This window comes from Amaranthus tricolor, chromosome 7, assembly GCF_026212465.1.
Source record: "Amaranthus tricolor cultivar Red isolate AtriRed21 chromosome 7, ASM2621246v1, whole genome shotgun sequence".
Classification (NCBI taxonomy): domain Eukaryota; kingdom Viridiplantae; phylum Streptophyta; class Magnoliopsida; order Caryophyllales; family Amaranthaceae; genus Amaranthus; species Amaranthus tricolor.
Genome location: NC_080053.1, coordinates 26,222,422 through 26,241,645, shown reverse-complemented (window position 1 = coordinate 26,241,645; position 19,224 = coordinate 26,222,422). Strand labels below are relative to the sequence as shown.

Here is a 19,224-nt window from a genome sequence, read left to right as displayed (position 1 = left end):
ACTTCTCTATAAGTCATGTTCAAAATAAGTTTTATTGATAATTGAGACAAATAAAAATTAATAAGTCTTCAACTATGATAAATAAGATGGAGGATTTAGTTGGAAAAATAGCCAAATTAGTTAGTTTATTCATTATAGGAGTATTCTGATTTATTATCTAATTTAAAATAAAGATTTACATGTATATTTTTTTTTGGTATATATAAGAAAATGTAGTATTTCAATAGATCATCACAAATAGTTATAGTCAATCAACAAATATTACATGTTTTAATATATTAATTGTCTCCCCAAAATATCATGTCAAATATCAAAAGTTTCCTCGTCAATAAAAGAAAAAAGCTGAAATTTTTTTTTATGATAGTGTGACACATGTCTCGAGTCTTTTCTTCATTAATATATTTTATTGATGATTGATATTATCGTTATCAAAGTGGATAAATAATTTATTATACAATAATATTAAAATATATACTCATAGTAATTATTGTAATTGTAACAGACTCAAAATTTCTCTTTAATCATCCAATTAATTTTTTTTTCCGATAAATTCTTAATTCATAATTCCTAAACTCCATCAATGACTTTTTGCACACCACTTTGGATTAAAATGGCTCTCATTTTGACTTGGCATAAGCCAAAATTAACACTTCTATCAAACTTCTCTATGTCAAGCTTCATTGTAGACATGTTTCACCAACAACGACTTCTCAAGACACCGTATTAACAACTTGGCTTTCATACCAATTGAAAATATTTGTCAAGATCGACACGATGCTAAGAACTTTGATGAACGATAACAATAATAATAATAATAATAATGAAATAAATTGTACTTGGAACAAACCTAATTAGATGGAGAAATTAATAAAGTACTTTGAATATTTCTACCTTTTTAAAGAACCTTGTGTGGAGTAGACGTTTGCTGGCTGCGGCAACACGGCATATATCCGTATTTTCCACGTGTTCATCAAAATAAATTTGCAGATAATTGTCGTTTAAATTTGTTTTTAACCTTATGATAATCCTTTTTTTCCCACTTTATTTTTTTTATTTTATTTATTTTATTTTTTAATTTGTTCTAATATATTTAACTCATTTTTATTTCGCACGTATATGATCTCTTTATGTTTACTCTTAATATTTAATTATTTTTAAATACTTTATTGTACTACTTAAAACCATTATACCTAATTTCTTGATATCGGTAACATACGATAATGAGGCTAAATGATGGAAACGAAGTAGTAAAGTTATATACGTTTGAAATGAGATATTCTAATTTGGATACATAGTCCATCTCAGTAAGACGAACCATCTCATTTAAGAATTAGTGTAGTTTATATACCTTCCTATTTTTTTTAGTAGTCAGATTTCCTTTTTCACATTCGTCGAAATAACATTTTAATTTTAAGTATCTCTAATTGTGCAAGATTAAAAATTATGAAAAAATTGATATTAATAAGCTTTACATTGAGACGAATAAAACATGATGTTACTTGAATATATTTTAACATATAAATTAAGATCGATAAGTGAATGGAAACCGAAAAATAAATAGAACTACTACCATAAATAGGAGGAAGTATTATATTATATTTTTCATTGTAGTCCATGAGATTTACGACTTTACCCATGAATATTCAACACAAGTTTTAGTCGATGCAAAACCATAGAGAATATTGGGGATTACAATAAAAGTAGATACACAAAATAGAGTAAATTAAAGTATAAAGTCTTAAAATAAATATTGATTAATATATAAGACATAGTTTTATTGAGGTGAAAAATACATAAATCATAATCCCTCTTAGAATGCACTATTTTTTTGGGGTGATTAAATTAAGGGAGAGTTAGGGTTAACAATTGACAAATTGGTAATTAACTTGAAGATGGCCTTGTTGATAACCTTGACCGTTGGTGTCAATTTGATTAAAAACGTTAACATCAAGGTCTAATCCTCCGTTGCTGCACTGATCAACTATCCTTACGGTTGTTTGTGCTCCTGTTGCCATATTTGTTACCTGCCAAAACATTTTTTTAGTGCTATGGCCTAAAATACATGTTTTAGTTTTAAATTACTTTTATTCTATTTCATTTTCGACCAATAATTAGTTTTAAATTGACAACCTCAAAACAAGAAGCCCACATTATTATTTTTTCTTTAATTTGTATTAATTGGGCTATTTAGCCCATATATCTAATACGTCTCTTAGAAAGACCGTCTTTTACAGCCATTTATGTAAAACTAAAAAAACTTACCAAAAGACATTTGCCGCAAGAAGCTTGTCCGCGAGGACCGACGGGGCCACAAAAAGCAGTCCAACCGTATTGTTTGCGCCAAGACAAAGGTTGGTTGCCATCCCATGTAGCACAATACACGCTAGCAGTGTAATAATTCCACCCAATATTTTGTGGGTTATAGTTATTGTATGTTGCCCTAACATTACTTGCACTCTGTGCTTTGCTGCCTATTACTAGTGCTAGGCACACCACAACCATTACTATAACACTCTTGCTTATCTCCATATTTTTTCAATTTCACTTGATTATTTGCTTGTAAGAAAGAGGATAAGATTATGTCTATTTATAATATGAATATTGTAGTGGGTTTTACTTAAATGCCCTTGTAGTTACAAACTAAGTGATTGAGTGCTTTGAATATTCTACCTTCTAGTGATTAGATTGTAAAGAAAAGTCATGGTCTTTTTTTCTAAAGCCACCTTTGTCACTATTGTGGATCGTCAGCGTTGGGGTACCACAACAACAATTTAAAACATACTCGATAATTTGACATTTCTCTTATTTTGTAATTGTTATTAATTTTGACCTATTTTAAAATAAATTTAAAATTATGTAAAAATTCATTAGGAACACAAGATTTGATTTTAATTTGACTTAAAATACCTGATTAGAAATCCACTTTATGACCTCGGTGAACAACTCTAGGTACTGCAAGAATTTTTTTAGAGCACTCATGCTAATTTTTTTTACTCAGAAAAAAATATTGGTACATTTATTAGAGTAAATCATACCAAAGTTTCTCAAAGCTATCCTATATATATTAATAAAAAATATATATAAAATAAATAATGCTAATTTTTTTTAAAAAGGTGAGAGTCGCACAAAATGCATGAATATTTTGTGCGTACCCGAAAATTTAGGGAATTATTATTTGTCGCCACCTTTTTCATTTTATCGCCACCCCTCCTTCTAACAAAATTACCATATTACCCCTAGATTAAAAAAAATTACAAAAATGCCACTTAAGTTAAAAAATGTTTAAGAAATGTAAATGGCACTTAATAACATTGTTATCGGTTAATGACATTATTATCGGAATTATATATATATTGAATTTTCAGAGGCTTTATGGTAGTATATTCGAATTCAAACACGATACCTTCTCTCTAAAAACTCTCTAAAAACAATACGTAAAGTTAAACAAGCTCTCTAGATCGAACATCAATGGCATACCAAGACGTGCATGATAACGATCCGGTAAGTAATTAATCGGTTCGATTTTTGCAAAAAAAAAAAAAAAAAGGAACGTAGTCGCACAAACCAGTCGCACAAAACGTGCGACTGGGAGTCGCACAAAACGTGCGACTGGTTCGTGCGACTGCTTCATAATTTTTTTTTTTTTTTTTTTTGTATTTGAATAAAAAAAAATAAAAATAAATAGAAGTCGCACAAAACGTTTTGTGCGACTTCTATTTATTTATTTTTTTTAACTTCGAATTATAAAATTTATTTTGTTTAATTAAATTATTTTATTTTAATCTATTGTTGTGCTATAATAATGGTATTTTATTATAATTATTTTGTAGAAATAATTATTTTTTAAGTTATTATTATTTTGATATATTATGATAATGTTATTATAATTATTATTTGCAGGACTTTGAAAATTTAGGAGATAATATAGATTATTCTGATAGATTTGTTACCGATAGAGAATTTGATTCTGTAGATGATTTACATACTTGGGCTAATGAGATAGCACTAACAATTGGATTTCAATTTACACGTGCTTCATATAAAAAAAAAGAAGGGCGTTCTAGAGTGAGTCTGTACTTAAGATGTCACCGTTATGATAAAAGAAGTGTTGATTTGCATAACTTAGACAATGCTCCCCGACCAGGTTCCAAAAGTAGGGGTTGTGGGTGTAAATTTATGATTTTAGGAACTAGTCGTAACCCAAAGGAAAGACCTTGGACGGTTAGAGTGTTTCCTGGTGAAAAAGGAATACATAACCATCCGTTCTTCATGTACATAGATGGTCAAATAAGAGTAAATAGGATGACTGTGGATATCAGGCAGCACATACGAGATCTAAGTGCAACTGGCATGCAACCAGCATTTATAATGTCTTCAATTAGAAGAAATTTTCCTCGTTTTTATGCTAGTATGAATCAAATTTACAATGAGAGACAGTCAATGAGGAGAGAAGAGATGGATGGTAGGACTCCTCTTCAACACTGTCTGTATATGGCCACGGAGCATAATTATGTAGTTTGGAGGGACTTGGATAGTGAGGATCAGTTGACTAGATTATTGATTGCGAATCCAACTTCTATCCAGATGCTACGTTCGTGGCCCCATGTTGTGTTGATAGACACAACGTACAAAACGAATAAGCAAAAGTGGCCCCTTTGCGAAATCATTGGAATGACGCCAACGAATCATAATTTCTTGGTTGCATTATGTTTGATGCGAGATGAGGCGGCTGTGTCTTATTCTTGGGTGTTGGAGAGGTTGAGGGATATTTACGGGACAGTGCAGAAGCCGAATGTAATCGTAACGGATCGGGATGAGGGTTTGTCTGCAGCTATTCATGCTGTCTTTCCAGGTAAACATGTTTTAATTATTAATTATCGTCGATCTATGTATTATATATTTCTGAATTAATTTTAAATTTATGTTTAATGCAGATGTACGACATCTATTATGCGTATGGCATATTGGCAATGACGTGGAGAACATGGTCGATAAATTGTGTGGCGGCAAGAAAAATCAACAGGGCCAGTTATTCAGGCAAACAAAATGGAACCCCTTGGTTAACAGTATGACGATCGCCGATTTTGAAAACAGATGGGAAGGGATTGTGTCCACTTGGTCGACTAGGAACCGGAGAGTCGTGCAATATTTGGCAGGAACATGGATTCCTCACAAAGAGAAATTTGTGCGTGCGTGAACGAATGATTGTTTGCACTTGGGTAACCAGACTACCAGTCGAGTTGAAAGTCAACACTCTTCCTTCAAGTACTACTTGGGTAGCGGTAATAGCTCATTCGATACACTGTTTAAAAGGGCGCACGCACAAATTACGAATCAACAATCAAAAATAAGACAAGCTCTTGAGGAATCTAAGAATTCCATTTCAAGAACGTCGCGACTAAATTTTCTACGACCGTTGTATCGTCATGTTTCTATATTTGCCTTGGAACTATTGATGATGGAGCACAACCGGATGCTAACCCTGGGCAGTTGTCTTTTAGAAAAATGCGGTTGTGTCATTCAAAAAACCCACGGATTACCATGCGCGTGTTACTGTTACTTGTCTATCAGGTCTAATGGTGCTTTGTACTTGGACGATATACATCCGTTTTGGAAAATGTTAAAGTATTTAGATGCAGAAGAAGACGCGAACGAAGAAGTACGGCACGCAAACGCCGATGATAAAGAGTACTTTCAATCGTTGGTGGATGAAGTTTTAAAATCCGACCCCTCAGTACTACGACGCGTCTCTCAGGTACTTGAACATGAGCTGCACCCCGAGGGTGACGACATACCTGAGCCCGAAGCAAGTCCACCGAGGAAAGGAAGACCAATGACAAGCAGAACCTTGAGGAGAAACAAAAGTGCGTTTGAGTACAGTAGATCGTCCTCAAGGGGTCGCGGATCAAGATCATCATCACGCGGGAGATCCAGTGGTAGATCAAGCAGCCGGTCGCATCAATCGTCAATTGGAATTAACTTCAGTTTCAACTTATCAGGTACTCTTATTTCTTTTCATTTAATCTTATATGTTTTATATCAATATTGGCGTAATGATATATTGTTATTTATTCAGATGGTGCAGCAGGTCGTGATTTTTCACTTTTTCCGTGGCCAGATCACATTCCATTTATTCTTCCGCCATATCTGTTTGATTGGATTGATGTTATAGGTGACGGTAATTGTGGATTTAGAGCTATTGCCGCCACAGAGTTAGGGGGTGAGGAAGCATGGCCTCTGTTACGACGTGCAATGAGTTTGGAAATGGAAACGCATAGAGAACAATATGCACGCTTATATTTATCAGCAGATTCGGTGGAGGAAGCTATATTCAGAGTTGGTGCCCACAATAAAGGACCTGCTCCGTACGATCACTGCTTGGAAGCGACAACACTGTATTCTGCAGCAACATTTTTAAACATAGCAATTGCGTATTATGGCTCTGCGGATGGTCATCCAATGTACAATTGTTTAGTGCTTCCTTTAAGAAGAACAGGAGGAATGCATGGCGTTAATAAACTTATACATATTCTTTGGGTAAACGGGAATCATTATGTTCAGCTTTTAATGAACGATGATTCATCTCCACTGCCGCCAGTCCAACAAAATTGGAGAGCAGCTAACAATTCATGTGCAGATTTAGAAAGACAATATCGTAATAGGATATCACTTTGGAGTAGAATGTGCAACATACAACGACAACAGCATAATAACACCGCCGGAGACGCGGTGAATTTAGATTCTCCATAGTGTTTATATATAATTCAATTGTTCAAACGATTAAAAAGTTGTTCATACATAAAGATTAAATACAACAATTGTTCATGCATTACAAAACAGGTAAATGTCTATTAGGGGCTGCGCCCTCTACACTCTTGCCATTCGGAAAACAACTCTCTAAGATCCTCTAAATACATATCAGCAGCATCTCTTTCCCGAGGCGTCATTTGAGCAATAGCTGGCATCCTGAGCAATGGTGCAAGTTGAGTTGGAAATTCAGCAGCAAACTGTAAAACCAGACAATTGCAAAGTCAATACATGTTATGAAACATAAAAATAAAATACATAATTAGGAATACTAACATATTCGACTCTGTTATCAGCAGCACCAAACGCAGCAGCAGGTCCTTCACCTGGGATGAGAAAACAGTGGGAAGACACTCTAAACCAGTCCACGTAATCCGGGGCAGCCTCTGATGGAACCGATGCGCGACGCTGTGCCTGCTCCACTACGCGGGCACAGTAAGGGAACCTACTCCACATCTCCGTAAACATACAGGAAGAAGCGAATGTAACTGAGTAGGAGCCCTGTGCTGGTCGCAGAGCTTAGGTAGGTCTCAGCGGAGCCGAGGGAATCTCCTGTGCAAAACCGAGCTGCCTCACTGTCCTCTCAGGCAAATAAACCTCCACGATATCGAAACAGGTGATACCACCGATATACGAGGTACGTGGGTGCTCGTTCAATAAAGACCTATCATAAGTCAAGTACGGAGTCCACTCCACCTGCTCACAATGAATATAATACATAATCAACATAACATCTCTGCCCTTGACAAGTTAAACAATTAAGTTTGAAGTCATGTACAAAACCTGTGCCTCTGTCATGGCATCCAGTATGCTCCTACAGTCTATCAGTCTGCTCAGCTCGCGGATTGGCTTCGGCGGGGACCACATCTCTGCCCTTGTCTTGTTCGGCATGTCAGCTTGACGCGGATGGGGGCGGAAGGCTGGGAAGTACTCGTAAATCCATGTCTGCAACAGTGTCAGGCAACCAGCAATAGTCTTGCACCCAGTCCTTGTCGCCATACCCAGTTGGCGATACATGTGAGCAAGCGTCACTGCACCCCAAGCAATATCAGCCTCATCAGCGGTAACAGTAACAACAGGGTGAGGACGCATCCCGACTCTAGTCTTATCCACGAGCAACATGGAACCTACTATAGCCATGTAGTAGGCGGTACGTTGAGTATCCATAGACTGAGAACGGTGGCATAGCTGCAACAGTGCACCAACATTAATGCTGCCGCTTGTGAAGTGCCCCTTCGCACGCAGCTCCGACAATGGCATACCAAAAAGGCCGGCCAGGCCAAGCTGCCATTCATTATCAGACGGTTGCACGGGAAGTGAACCGTCAATGCCAATTCCCAAGATGCGTTGCACGTCGTGCAACATTATGGTCATCTCCCCCCACGGCATGTGGAAGGTGTTGGTGTCAGGCTGCCACCTTTCCACAAATGCCGTAATGAGAGCACTGTCGATGTGCTGGTGCATTATATACGGCAGCCGACCAAGGGGAGTACCAGGTAACACTCTGTACAATTCATCAGACATGTCCTGAAGTCTAATGATTGAATCCAACGTTTTCTTCCGAGCACGACATTCCAAAATCGGAGGGGTGCGCTCCGATCCCTCAAATATAGCCTTTGCTACGTGCCCACCGTAGCTGGGTATTAAAGTAGTATCAACAGGGCCCCCGGGCTGGGCTGATGTGATTAACCAGTCCGTGTCCGCGGACTGCGATCGCCTCCTCCCCCGTGGAGCCGCATCCTCAGCCTGGCTTACTCCTGCCTGATCAGAAGTGCCACTCGAGCCCTGCCCTCTACTCTTAAACTTAACAGCATGGCCTCTTACGATCGTCCAATCAACAGGATGACATGCAGACTCATCCTGACCAAGAGACTCTTCCCGACTAAGAGACTCGTCGTAATCAGTATCATCGTCACCTGAGCCGACCGTATGACTATGTAGGCTACTTTGGCGCTCAAAGCGACTACGCACTTGCTCTAGGGTACTTGAACGTTGGGCCTGACTATGTATGGCCGCTTGTTCTTGTCTTGCTCGCCTTGCAGATCCCGTAACCCCCCTCTCATGGGGATCACCTCTCAGTAAAGTAGGCCTAGATCTATTGCCGCTTAATAAACCTCTAAAAAACCCTTTTCCTTTACCTTGATTTCCAGCCATTTACTAGAATTTTCATAATTTAAATTAAGACAACATTTTAAATTACTTAAAATCAAATAAATTAAAAACAGGCAACACGTAAAATATTTCACATTTACAAATAATTAAACAATTATTATATTCATAAATATTTAAACAACTCAAATTTAATAAATTAATTACACTAAACAAATTCATTACAATAAAAAAAAAAAAAAAAAATTAAAACCGGTCGCACGAACCGGTCGCACAAAATGTGCGACTGTACAGTCGCACATTTTGTGCGACCGGTTCGTGCGACCGGTTTTAATTTTTTTTTTTTTTCTTTTTCGAATACGTAAATCAATAACTACTTCTTACAACAACATTATCATAATACATATTATTACAACATTTACTAAATAACATTAACTAACAACAAACTCTTTCAAAAATAAAAAAAAAAAAAAAAAAAAAAAAATTTGGTTTTGGCCCAGTCGCACAAAACGTGCGACTGTACAGTCGCACGTTTTGTGCGACTGGGCCGAATCCAAAATTTTTTTTTTTTTTTTTTTTGCTTCGATTGATTTAAAAAAAACTTACCTCGAATTTTTGTTGACGATTTCGATTCCAAAGTTTTAGCTCCGCTTAATTTTATGTGAAGAATTTGATTTTATGGAAGTGATGAAAGTGTTATTGAGTGGATTTGAAGTGTTTTTATATAAGTTATAAGCTTAGTGGCATTTTCGTAATTTTTTAAATTTCAGGGGTAAAGTCGTAATTTCATTCAAGGGGGGGGGGGGTGGCGATAAAATGAAATTGGTGGCGACAAATAAGAAATGGGAAAATTTATGTGTTGTTTACTTGTTTAAGGTCTTGATTTATACATCTTGGAACTTGAAACGGAGTACAAGGACAGCTGGTCAGGGTGCAACAATGGGTTGACACTGCGGCTGGGTTGGACTACTTCGAGCGAGGGGAGGCTGGTCCGTGTTGCTGACTATAGCAAACTTAGTTTTTTACTGTTTTTATCCTATGAGTTTTGCTATATTTTCTATTTTGGTTTGTATCTTAAATTTGCTACATTTTTATTGTTAGCCATAGCTCACACCTTTTTTTAGTTTTTATCCACACAATTAAATTATTTTTTAATCGTATCCATACATGTCTTCTACTTCTCTATAAGTCATGTTCAAAACAAGTTTTATTGATAATTGAGACAAATAAAAATTAATAAGTCTTCAATGATAAATAAGATGTAGGATTTAGTTGGAAAAATAGCCAAATTAGTTAGTTTATTCATTATTGGAGTTTATTCATTATAGGAGTATGCTGATTTATTATCTAATTTAAAATAAAAATTTACATGTATATTTTTTTTGTTTATATAAGAAAATGTAGTATTTCAATAGATCATCACATATTGTTATAGTCAATCAACAAATATTACATGTTTTAATGTATTAATTGTTTCCCCAAAATATCATGTCAAATATCAAAAGTTTCCTCGTCAATAATAGAAAAAAGCTGAAAATTTTTTTAATGACAGTGTGACACATGTCTCGAGTCGTTTTTTCATTAATATATTTTATTGATGATTGATATTATCGTTATCAAAGTGAATAAATAATTTATTATACAATAATATTAAAATATATAGTCATAGTAATTATTGTAATTGTAACAGACTCGAAATTTCCCTTTAATCATCCGATTGATTTTTTTTTTCCGATAAATTCTTAATTCTTAATCCGTAAACTCCAATTTAATTTAGTCATCATATATAATTTTATTCCTCGAGATGTAATTATTATATCCAATTTTATATTCCCTTAAAATTTCAATACGTGTCCGAGTTCTTTAAATTATTTCCAACTCGAAATTTTATATTTCTAAAATATTCTTTTTGAGCCCAAAAGTTTTAATTACTAATTTATATACTTCGAAAATTTCAAAATTATTCAATTAACTTACGGTTTACTGAAGTTTTACATTTTAGATGCTTAATTCCTAATTAATTCCGTTAACAATTATTTTAATACTTTCACATAAACTATTTTAAAACTAGTATAATTATAATACTAAATTAATTACACTTTTAAGCTTGTTTTTACACCTAAAATAATCCTAACTACCTAAAACTAATTAGTCAAAACCTACTTATATTTTTTTTGTTACTTATTTACTTACATAAGTAAAGTAAGTTTGAAAAGAAATCAAACTTCATCTTTACCATCATGTTGGATGGTTATGGGTAAGATATGGAGCCATGATTTTTTTTTTTTTATCCAAATATTATAAGATCTTATCCCATAAATATCTTCTTTATATACTAGCTATTTTCCTAACATTCAACCTTGTAAACTTAAAATAAAACTTACCTAAATATATCATTCTAGTTATGTAGTATTAAGGAATTAAGTCATCTACTTTTCTTCCATTTGCTCCTAATTTCACTTCATTATATCATAAACTAATTTCCTAAAATTAATTAGTTGAAGAAAATTAAGAAGATGAAGCATAGTTGGGTATAATTTTGGATACTTGAAGATCATTATTTTGGGGTTTTGGGCTTTAGCATTGGAGCTTGGAGGATCACACTATCTATTTTCCTAATTAGTACTTAGTATTAATCCTTGGTGGTAGTACGGTATAATTTCTTACACTACTTTTTATGTGGAAATTTTACATTATATTTACTTTATAATATGTAAAGTATGAAATATATGGGGCATGATTAATTAGGGAAATTGGTTGATGAATTTATGATTATGTTTATACTAAGTATGTTATGCTAAAAGTATTGTTAGTATGTTGTTTAATAAATTTTGAACATGTTAGAAAGTTGGGTGGATTATTATGCTCTAACTAAAATTAAGTTTTACTTATGTATAAATTTGTGTTAGTATGTTTATGGGTTATCTGTTATATTATTATAATTAAGTATGTTTATGCTAGAATTTATTTTTAATATGTTTATGTTAGTTTTAAATAATTTTAATAAGTTGTGAGTAGTTTTTATGAACAAGTTATATTAACCAGGATTGTATTTAAAAAGTTGTTATTAGAATTTATTTGATATTTATGTTATCGAATTTTCAAGTTATTGTGTTGAAGTTTTTATTTTTTTTTAGTGATTATGTTAATTATTTAAACTTAGGATATACTACAATAAAATAAATTAAGTTGTTTATAAATGAAAAATACTCCAAAAGTAACCTAGGCCATTTGACCATATTAGTTTATATATAATAAAAAAAATAATAAAATAATATAAGTTACTAAGTATCCATAATAAGATTAAAATATATTTGTGAATAACTTTTTATAAGCAATTAAAGTGTTTCCTTCTTTGCCTAGTTGTGGACAAAGAAGGAGACCTTTGTTGAACATCATCAATTTTATCATCAATATAGGAAGGTTGATCCTCTACTTGTGCATCAATAGGAATACATACAACATTATCAATGGGTTTTTCTACACTAAAGACTAATATGCTATTTTCATCAAATACAACATCCCTAGAAGTAATTATTCTTTTTGACTCATTACACCACACCCTATACCCCTTTACACCCACTCCATATCCCACAAAAATGCATTTTCTAGCCCTAGGTTCTAACTTACCATCATTTACATGAATATAATCCGGACAACCAAAGACTCTAAGATTAGAATAATTTACCGGAGTGTTGTACCACACTTCTTGTGGTGATTTGAATTTTAAGGCGGTATGAGGTGAGCGGTTGATCAAATAACATGCCGTCGCCACCGCTTCGGCCCAAAATTGCTTCCCCAATTTAGCTTGGTTTAGCATACACCAAGCCCTTTTCAACAACGTTTTATTCATCCTCTCCGCAACACCATTTTGTTGAGGACGTCCTGCACAAGTTCTATGTCTAACAATACCTTCACTAGAACAATATTGAAGAAATTTATTATCAACAAATTCAACACCATTATCGGTTCTTAAGGTCTTGATGCTCCTATCGGTCTTTTTCTCTATCATTTTCTTCCACTCCAAGAAAACATCAAAAGTTTCATTCTTTTGTTTAATGAAGTAACACCAAACTTTTCTTGAGAAATCATCTATAAAGGTCAACAAAAAATTACAACCACTAAGGGAGAGCTTTCTTGAAGGCCCCCACAACTCGGAATGGATATAGTCTAAAATTCCCCTAGTGTTGTGTATGGCGGATTTGAAACTAACCCTCTTATGTTTCCCATAAACACAATGTTCACAAAATCAAAGGTTCCCAAACTTTTTCCCATCAAATAAACCTTATTTGGAAAGTTCAAACATACCTCTTTCTCCCATGTGACCAAGTCTCAAGTGCCAAAGCTTTGTGTCATGATTGGACATTGTGTTTGTGAAAATGTTCGCCGAGCCTAGGGTAGTTGATCCTTCAAGAGCATACAAACTCCTATTCAACTTTCCTTTTATCACTGCTAGTGACCCTCTAGCAACCTTCATAACTCCACCTTCACAAGAGATTCTACACCCGATTTTATCAAAAGTACCCAAAGATATGAGATTCTTTTTCAAACCCGGAACATACCTTACATTGGTCAAGGTCCTCACCATCCCATCAAAGATTTTCATTTTCACGCTCCCAACACCAATTACCTTGCATGTTGTGTTGTTTCCCATGGTTGGAAGAAAGTTTTGTTGGGAGTCATATGGAAAGTGCACCCTGAGTCAAGAACCTACTCATTACTATCTTTGTACCCATATGGGGCAACTAATACACCACCATCATCACTATCATTCACATAATTAGCATCGGCATTGCTAGTTCCGTCCCTAGCTCCCTCATCATTTTTCTTTTTTAATTTCCAACAATCCTTCTTGATGTGGCCTTTAAGCTTACAATAGTTACAAATCTTATTTTTGTTAGATCCTCGTGACTTTGACCTCCCTTTACCCTTGTTTCCACTCCCACTAGTGCAACATTTCTCTTGCGTCCTCCCTCTTATAAACAACCCATCACTCATACTACTTTGTGACTTCTATGATAATTGTGAATCAATAAGATCCCTTTGTGTCAAGGCATGTTTCACATTATCACTACTCAAATTATCTCTACCGTAAAGTAGAGTTTCTCTAAAATTTTTGTAAGAAGGGGGTAGAGAACATAAGAGGTAAATAGCCAAGTCTTCATCATCAAGCTTGACATCAATGTTTTGTAAATCCATAACAATGGAAAAAAACTCATCTAAGTGAGGTTTTAAAGGTTTACCTTCCCCCAAGCGAAGATCGTAGAGTCTACTTTTCAAAAGTAGCCTATTGGTAACACTCTTGGCCATATAGAGTGATTCCAATTTCTCCTATATCCCCTTGGTTGTAGTTTCTTTAAAAACCTATCTTAGCACTTCATTGGAAAGACATAATTGAATTGCCGATAGTGCCTTTGAATCAATCTCTTCCCGTTTTGCCGCGGTCATCCCTTCCGACATCTTGTCTACACCATCAATGGCCTTTTGCACACCACTTTGAATTAAAATGAATCTCATTTTGACTTGGCATAAGCCAAAATTAACACTTCTATCAAACTTCTCTATGTCAAGCTTCATTGTAGACATGTTTCACCAACAACGACTTCTCAAGACACCGTAATAACAACTTGGCTCTCATACCAATTGAAAATATTTGCCAAGATCGACACGATGCTAAGAACTTTGATGAACGATAACAATAATAATGAAATATACAATATTTGATAAAGTAAAACTAGCAAAAGGAACACAAAGATTTAAGAAGGTTCACCTAATGATGGCTACGTCCTCCGTGTGCGTAGTTTCTTGTTTATATTATATCAAAAGGAGTATAAAACACTCTTACAAATGAAGTATACAATTGAGTAAGAGATAATATCAAAAGGCTATGTGTTTGGCTTAGGGGTTGTGTTTGATGATTCTCTTTGAGTGAGTATGAGAGCTCTATTTATAGTACTAAGAGTACTTAATGATAATTGCTCACTTAATACATGCTTAATGTTGAATAATGAATTATATGAAACAACTCCAAGAACATGAAAGGTCAAAAACTAACATCCTAGGCATATCAGAGGAACCGCTCGACCAAAACAGAGAGCTCGCTTGGTCGAGTGGCTCGGTCAAGCGACCTTCAGACTTCTTCTGTCTGTTTCTGCTCGAGCAAAGCACCTACCAAGACCCTTTGCACTTCTTCATTAATCACCATTAACACCAATAATTCTCATGAATACTTCACCACAATAAATCACACTTAAACACTACAATCATTAAGTTAACAATTTAATCACCCACATTAACATACTCTTGGATTCCATCCCAAGAGTCACACATGAATGCACACATCAATTGAGCACTCAAATCACACCATTCATGATACCCTTCATAACAATAGCCTCTCCTTTCAAGACAGAAATTAATCATGTGTAATACATTGAAGAAGTAAACATAAAGCATAAGAAGAAGAGGAAGAAAACAAAAACTTTTAATATGATGACTTAATTATAACAATCTAGCAACACCACGAGGTTTTCATAATTTAATTCAGAATATGAATGAGTCAGCCAATAAAACACTTTTTTAAAAAATCTAAAATAATGGGTCGGTGGGTACCTGATTAAAATTATTTTATGGCCCATGATCCGACTCGGTTAAGGCGGGTCGGATACCCAATCCCGAACATCTTTATAAAATGAATTGACCCGCCATTTAAGATGCAGTTTGACAGATCGGAATTTGAAAAACAATGTACACGTTAATGTTAATTCTTACTAAATGGTTGTACAAAGGTCATATTATATGGCAACTCTGTAATTGCAAAATATAACCTTGACAAACTGATATAGAGTAGTAATAGCATAACACAAACCAAGATAACTAATGAAAACCTAATTCCTTAACACAAACCAAGATAACTGAAAAATTATACTCCCTCCTCTTTATTTTATTAGTTTGAATTTATTTCCTTCCTTAAATATTTACACCAAATCCAAGCATGTTATAAGTGTCTCATTTTCTTATTTAGTCAAGTCACCTTAAACATTTCATTTCTAATTTGGTATCTTACCTTTACCAATTTACTCTGACTAAACTTAACCTTTTCACTTCTTTACACCTACTAAACCCAATTCAACCCTATTAAAATTTAAAAACACTATGCTTTTATATTTTATGTTGAAAAAACCAACTAACCTGATTCCTTAGGATGAGCCATCCTAAGGCAAAGTAGATATCTCGAAATGGAATAATAAGTGGTGAAACCTCAGAGTAAGTCGTTGTAAGAATAAGTAAGTAATTGGGAAGCCTAGTTACATATGCAAAATCTCCCGGATCATCCCATGCTTCTTTAACATCATTTTCATTGTTACAAAAATATTTCCTTTGTATATGGAATATGATAAGTGCCAATCGTGATAACTCCAACCCATACGATAGAAAAATCTGCAAGTCAAATTTAATTTTCCAAATTCAGCGAAACGATGTAAAATAAATTGTTATCTGTTTGGTAGATGGTAATAAACAGTGGTAATGAGAATAAAAACTAGTATAATTTTGGTTGAAAAATTTCTTGGCTATCTTGTTGGTCATGCTAGTCCAACTTCAATCATCTCATTTTCTTCATAAAAAAAATTTGTTGTGATCAAAGTTTCATACCACTACAAATATATATATAACCATCGCCATTTGATCGCAAAATGGGCAAAAAGTGGCACGGGCGACGGGCCGTAATTACACATATGATATAATAATACCAGTTACCACCATTTAGTACCACTAACCAAATAGGAGTAACTCCTCAACAAACACAAATAAAAGTATTTTCATTGTAGTAGTCTATGGAATCAACCTTATTACCACGAAGACCAAGTAAGCCAATACGGTGCTTTGGTCTATGTCCTTCGGGATTACTTGGTGTTTTTGAATTGCTATATGCGGATTCAGCCCCATAAAGCTTCCTCTTGTACGTTTCTAACTCATACCAAATCTTGTTCACCTGTAAAATGTACTTATCAATTATCATCATGGGACCATGGTTTATAATTAGAGGTATTAAAAATAGATCCGATGATTCAATATTTATCCGACTTTTTACATGAATTTGACTTGACCCGATTTCAAAATGAATTTAAATGATTTTAGTATCATTTAACTTTGAGTATGGAGCTCCCTAGTCTTGGAGTCATGTCCTTGACTAGTGTGGAATAAGGAAAAAACACTAAAACATTAAAGCCTTTGAAAATTGACTACTTAAGAATTAACAATAGGGTTACAATGTCATGCACAAATAAGGAAACTATATACCAATTAATTGAGATGTTTGTATGTTTTGAGCAATATGACAAACAATGAATTCAACGGTCAACTCCTACCATGAGAAGCTAATTATTGAACAAGATAGAATTGTACATTTTACTTTCAAATTCGTGTCCTTAATTAGTATAAAATAAGGAAAAATCCTAAAACATAAAAGCTTGAAAAACACAACTACATAACAGTAGGGCTACACTATCATGCACAAATAAAGAACCCATGTACCAAATACTTACATACTAATTAGTAATTATTTGTATGTTTTGAGCAACACCACGAATAATCCATTTAATGGCCAACTCCTCCTCTCATGAGAAACTAACAACTCAACAATTAAATTGGCATCTATCTAATACTCCCTCTAATTTACAACTATTGTTCCATTTTCTTATTGGGTAAGTTCACCTCAAATGTCTCATTTTTATTTTTAGTCATGATTTTTTTTAACCATTTAACCCTTAATTTTAAAAAATACCCTCATTTATTTTATTAACCCACTAAAAGTACCGTAAATATAAGTTTTAAATATGACATGAGTAGAGAATTGCTTGCCTTTCCTGTTGAGGATGATGAGGCTATAGATACTATGTAGGAACATTCAAGGTCCACCCAAATTTCCTCTTTGGAGTTATACGTAGAAGAAGTACCCTTAGGGAATGTAGTTGCTTTTAATCCTTTCGTTCCTTCCGCATCTTGTACATTTTCTCAACCCCCTGCGAATCAAGTTCTAATTGATTCAATGGTTAACTTAGGAGAAAGTGATGAGATGGGACATTCGGATGATGGAAATAAGAGTAATGAGCTCATTGACGATCCTTCTGAAGATGATGTGGATGTCGATGACATAATTACATAATAGTAATATTAACTAAAGTTACTGCGAACACAGTAGTAAAGGAGATGGTTTCCAATTTGTAAGTCTTCATTTACATTTAAATGATTAAGTATACATAATAGAATATTACATTAACTAAATATTTATTGCAGGCACAAGGTGTGGCAGTAGTGATGCGGTACAACCACGAGGAGCCTGTGAGGGAGATTGCGTAAGGCATGCTCGTCGGCACGCAATTCCAGCACTTCATACCGGAAGTCGCTGCAGAGTCATCACCGGCTACCATCCATATGCACGTCTCATCTCCTGCTTATGATTATCATTTGGAGGAGATGGACCTTTCATACCCCATTGGCGTTGCGGTGACCTCGCAGGCTAGGCCATTGCAGCCATCATAGTACCAACGCCCTCCACTACCAAAGCGACACCCGAATGCCTCTTACTACCGTAGGAGGCGTAGGAGACCAACTTAGATAGATTGATGAGGGTCGTGAGCGTTAGCGTTTCGCTTTTGTGTATTTGGATCGACTATGTATGTGTGTGTGTGTGTGTGTGTATATATATATATATATATATATATATATATGTTTATTTACTTTGACTTATGAATCATCCCGCCTGAAACATAGATTGACTAGTAATTACTTATTTTAATGTCTCTAATGCAAATACAACAAATAACAACTCAAAAATTAGGAAAAAAAATTATTTAATATAGTTGTTCGTCAAACAAAGTCAAACAACTGTTCGCCGTTAGTAACTACGCACAGCTATTTTGTCTTTTTTGACCTGTTCGCAGTTAATAACTGCGAACAACCCCAACCCTAAGGTTTGAGATTTTCACACTTACTTTTGGAATAAAGTTGAAAGTTGTACTAATTGATTCATTTTTTTGCTTTTTTGTCTTATTGTTTTCAAATTTTCACATACTTACAATATTTCAAAAAATATATAATGGGTTGGCCCAATTAGAGAGGTCTCTCAAAGAGATCGTCTCTCACAAAAATTTGTGTAATTATTATGTATTTTTATTTATTTTCAACGGTCCTCGTGTAGGTGAAAGCGACTTAACGAAAATGAAGGTTAAGAGTTACTAAGCATAAGTGATAACAATTATATATTAGTAGAAATTTTCACCTTTTCAACCCCTATATAAAACAATTCTT

At 34.4% G+C, this 19,224-nt stretch overlaps 4 protein-coding genes across 4 annotated transcripts; 1 reads left to right on the top strand and 3 right to left on the bottom strand.

Moving 5' to 3' along the window:
- Window positions 1-1,719: 1,719 nt before the first annotated feature.
- Window positions 1,720-2,577, bottom strand: LOC130818248 (pathogenesis-related protein PR-4-like). Its single transcript, XM_057684346.1, has 2 exons — window positions 2,263-2,577; window positions 1,720-2,024 (listed from the first exon to the last, which is right to left on the bottom strand). Exons 1-2 carry the CDS (start codon window positions 2,527-2,529, stop codon window positions 1,860-1,862), a joined length of 432 nt encoding a protein of 143 aa, XP_057540329.1. The 5' UTR covers window positions 2,530-2,577; the 3' UTR covers window positions 1,720-1,859.
- A 2,928-nt stretch (window positions 2,578-5,505) lies between these two features.
- LOC130818657 (uncharacterized) lies at window positions 5,506-6,750 on the top strand. Its single transcript, XM_057684816.1, has 4 exons — window positions 5,506-5,510; window positions 5,572-5,999; window positions 6,077-6,508; window positions 6,638-6,750. Exons 1-4 carry the CDS (start codon window positions 5,506-5,508, stop codon window positions 6,748-6,750), a joined length of 978 nt encoding a protein of 325 aa, XP_057540799.1.
- On the bottom strand, window positions 6,539-9,977 carry LOC130818394 (protein MAIN-LIKE 1-like). Its single transcript, XM_057684560.1, has 4 exons — window positions 9,523-9,977; window positions 7,591-8,964; window positions 7,084-7,503; window positions 6,539-7,007 (listed from the first exon to the last, which is right to left on the bottom strand). Exons 2-3 carry the CDS (start codon window positions 8,959-8,961, stop codon window positions 7,327-7,329), a joined length of 1,548 nt encoding a protein of 515 aa, XP_057540543.1. The 5' UTR covers window positions 8,962-8,964; window positions 9,523-9,977; the 3' UTR covers window positions 6,539-7,007; window positions 7,084-7,326.
- Window positions 9,978-15,476: 5,499 nt separating this feature from the next.
- LOC130818393 (CSC1-like protein ERD4) lies at window positions 15,477-16,971 on the bottom strand. The gene is made up of 2 exons (XM_057684559.1): window positions 16,760-16,971; window positions 15,477-16,353 (listed from the first exon to the last, which is right to left on the bottom strand). The coding sequence occupies exons 1-2, from the start codon at window positions 16,934-16,936 to the stop codon at window positions 16,075-16,077; spliced, it is 456 nt and encodes a 151-aa protein (XP_057540542.1). The 5' UTR covers window positions 16,937-16,971; the 3' UTR covers window positions 15,477-16,074.
- Between the last annotated feature and the right edge of the window lie 2,253 nt (window positions 16,972-19,224).